At 37.1% G+C, this 3,992-nt stretch overlaps 1 protein-coding gene across 2 annotated transcripts in view; it reads left to right on the plus strand.

Moving 5' to 3' along the window:
- Positions 796-3,992, plus strand: part of LOC104702453 (trihelix transcription factor GT-2-like) — a 4,749-nt gene continuing 1,552 nt past the window's right edge. Inside the window, exons 1-2 of one of the 2 annotated variants that reach the window (XM_019227863.1) lie at positions 796-1,306; positions 2,772-3,713. In XM_019227863.1, coding sequence (XP_019083408.1) covers positions 993-1,306; positions 2,772-3,713 — 1,256 coding nt within the window. In that variant the 5' untranslated portion in view covers positions 796-992. Of the gene's footprint in view, positions 1,307-1,802; positions 2,311-2,771; positions 3,714-3,992 lie in introns of those variants that run through there. The other variant, XM_010418309.2, reaches the window with a different exon arrangement.

The raw sequence follows: 3,992 nt of genomic DNA on the forward strand, positions 1-3,992 counted from the left end.
TTATATATTATTAAATTTTTAACTTTGAATCCAAAGTATCAAAACATCTTAATTTATCAACTTAATGATATTTGTTTTTTCTTTTACTTTGAGACAAATATTTATTTTTAAACAAACATAACTATTATAAACATTTACAACTAAAATCTCACATTTTCTACGCAGTCCAATGTAACAGCAATTAAAACTAGACACTCATGCTCGATATGTGTACATCGATATCAAATTTTAAAAATCCACCAAAATTTATTAATATAATTATTAAATATTTATATTATGTCGTTATTTGTCCCTTACATTAGTTCAATATGTATGTATGTATAGTATAAGATTAAAAATTTAACTTTAATGTGTAGTCAAAATTACTTTAATTTATAAACTTAATAATATGTGTTATTTATATTCACTTTGAAACTAATAGGGTCATTTTGATTCTATAAATCTAAGTCCCCCATTAAAAGTGTTAAAAAATAATTTACCCAAAACTCAGAATACCGAAGAGAGAGAAATGGTGAAGATTCCATTTTGGCTCAAACAAAGGAAAAAGTATCAATAAAGGTGATAAATTAAAATTAAAATAGGTAAGAAAAAGAAAAAAAAAAAGAAATACATCAAATATATATACAATAAGAATGGCTCCTTGAGATTGACAAGCAGATCTCATCACCAGAAAATTATAATAATTGAAAAAAATTAAAAAAAAAAGTATATATGAAGAAATAAAAAGATTTTAACTTAGGTATATATATATTTACAAAAACTCTCTTACACCATAAAACCCTGCGCCTGCAGATTTCACTCTTCTTCCTCTCTCATGTAAACTCTCTCTCTCTTTCTTTATCTCTCCCATTTTTTTTTTCCTTTTCCCAATTTGTTTTTTTTAATTTTTCATTTCTGTAACTTTCTTCTCCGTCAAAGACAGAGAGAGGGAGAAAGGGGGGAAAAACACAATAGCAGAGATTAAAAATCAAAACTTTTTATAAAAAAAAACGATGATGCAACTGGGTGGTGGTACTCCGTCGACGACGACCACTACTACAGCAGCAGCCGCTTCAACCGCTACTCCACCACCACCGCCGCCACAGCCACAGCCACAGCCACAATCGAACGATTCAGCCGCTACAGAAGCAGCTGCGGCAGCAGCGGTTGGTGCGTTTGAGGTATCGGAAGAGATGAACGACAGAGGATTCGGAGGAAATCGTTGGCCGCGGCAGGAAACGCTAGCGTTGCTGAAATTACGATCTGATATGGGAATAGCGTTTCGAGACGCTAGCGTTAAAGGTCCCTTATGGGAAGAGGTTTCTAGGTTCGCGTTTTCCTCTTACCCCTTTTTTTTTTTTGGTTAATTCACAACTCTTTCTTCTTACCACTGCAAGATTTAATCTAATTGGATATGATTATGAAAGCTTTGTCTTTTTTTTTTTTCTTTTTCTAATTGACCAGTGAGTGTGTTTTAAAGATCTGGATGTGTTTAAAGATTAGATTTTTCGTATTTGGGTTGCTTGAATTTCGCCGAATTTATCAAAAAAATGTCTTTTTTTCNGGAAAAAGTATCAATAAAGGTGATAAATTAAAATTAAAATAGGTAAGAAAAAGAAAAAAAAAAAGAAATACATCAAATATATATACAATAAGAATGGCTCCTTGAGATTGACAAGCAGATCTCATCACCAGAAAATTATAATAATTGAAAAAAATTAAAAAAAAAAGTATATATGAAGAAATAAAAAGATTTTAACTTAGGTATATATATATTTACAAAAACTCTCTTACACCATAAAACCCTGCGCCTGCAGATTTCACTCTTCTTCCTCTCTCATGTAAACTCTCTCTCTCTTTCTTTATCTCTCCCATTTTTTTTTTCCTTTTCCCAATTTGTTTTTTTTAATTTTTCATTTCTGTAACTTTCTTCTCCGTCAAAGACAGAGAGAGGGAGAAAGGGGGGAAAAACACAATAGCAGAGATTAAAAATCAAAACTTTTTATAAAAAAAAACGATGATGCAACTGGGTGGTGGTACTCCGTCGACGACGACCACTACTACAGCAGCAGCCGCTTCAACCGCTACTCCACCACCACCGCCGCCACAGCCACAGCCACAGCCACAATCGAACGATTCAGCCGCTACAGAAGCAGCTGCGGCAGCAGCGGTTGGTGCGTTTGAGGTATCGGAAGAGATGAACGACAGAGGATTCGGAGGAAATCGTTGGCCGCGGCAGGAAACGCTAGCGTTGCTGAAATTACGATCTGATATGGGAATAGCGTTTCGAGACGCTAGCGTTAAAGGTCCCTTATGGGAAGAGGTTTCTAGGTTCGCGTTTTCCTCTTACCCCTTTTTTTTTTTTGGTTAATTCACAACTCTTTCTTCTTACCACTGCAAGATTTAATCTAATTGGATATGATTATGAAAGCTTTGTCTTTTTTTTTTTTCTTTTTCTAATTGACCAGTGAGTGTGTTTTAAAGATCTGGATGTGTTTAAAGATTAGATTTTTCGTATTTGGGTTGCTTGAATTTCGCCGAATTTATCAAAAAAATGTCTTTTTTTCTTTTCTTTCTGGTCATTGAGATTCAGATTCAGACAGTTCTTGAAGTGGGTTTGATTAAAAAGTTGTCTTTAATAATATAATTAAACAGTTAATTTAGATAAAATAAGTTGAGTCATGTTTTATTCATGAGTCATTCTGATTTTACCTAAATCAAAATCCGTTTTTTTTCACAATAAAAAGTTTTGATTTTTATCTTTTTTACTGAGGAATTTGTGTATTGGTCAGGAAAATGGGGGAGCTTGGTTACATAAGAAACGCAAAGAAATGCAAAGAGAAGTTCGAAAACGTTTACAAATACCACAAACGAACCAAAGAAGGCCGTACCGGTAAATCCGATGGCAAGACTTATCGCTTCTTTGATCAATTGGAAGCTCTCGAGACTCATGATCATCATCAACATCAGCCTCTACGACCACACCACCACCAAAACAACAACTCCATATTTTCAACTCCTCCTCCTATAACCACAGTTATGCCACCTTCCGTACCATCTTCCTCGTTTCCTCCGTATACTCAGCAATTGAATGTACCTTCTTCGTTTCCAACCGACTTCCTCTCTGACAATTCGACATCTTCTTCTTCGTCTTCCTATTCGACTTCTTCTGATATGGACATCGGCGGCGGTAGCGGAGGTGGTGGCACGACGACGAATAGGAAGAAGAGGAAAAGGAAATGGAAGGAGTTTTTCGAGAGGTTGATGAAACAAGTTGTTGATAAACAAGAGGAGCTTCAACGCAAGTTCTTGGAAGCTGTTGAGAAGCGAGAGCACGAGAGGTTGGTCAGAGAAGAATCTTGGAGGGTTCAAGAGATTGCTAGAATCAACCGTGACCAAGAGATCTTAGCTCAAGAACGCTCCATGTCCGCTGCTAAAGACGCTGCTGTTATGGCCTTTCTTCAAAAACTATCAGAGAAGCAACCCAACCAGCCTCCTACTACGGTACAGCCACAACAAGTTCGACCACAAATGCAGCTGCTTAATAACAATAACAATCAGCAGCAAACGCCTCAACCGTCTCCACCTGCTCCTCCTCCGCTTCTGCAGCCAATTCAAGCTGTTTTACCGTCTTCATCAGAGACTAGGAAAACAGACAATGGAGACCAGAGTATGATGACTCCGGCTTCGGCGTCGGCGTCAGCGTCAGGGTCAGGGTCAGCGAGCTCATCGAGGTGGCCGAAGGTGGAGATAGAAGCATTGATAAAGCTGAGGACGAATCTTGATTCGAAGTATCAAGAGAACGGGCCAAAAGGACCACTGTGGGAAGAGATATCAGCGGGGATGAGAAGGTTAGGATTCAACAGGAACTCAAAGAGATGCAAAGAGAAGTGGGAAAACATAAACAAATACTTCAAGAAAGTCAAAGAGAGCAACAAGAAACGTCCCGAAGATTCCAAGACTTGTCCTTACTTCCACCAGCTCGATGCTTTATACAGAGAACGTAACAAGTT

Source organism: Camelina sativa, chromosome 7 (genome assembly GCF_000633955.1).
Source record: "Camelina sativa cultivar DH55 chromosome 7, Cs, whole genome shotgun sequence".
NCBI classification, from domain to species: domain Eukaryota; kingdom Viridiplantae; phylum Streptophyta; class Magnoliopsida; order Brassicales; family Brassicaceae; genus Camelina; species Camelina sativa.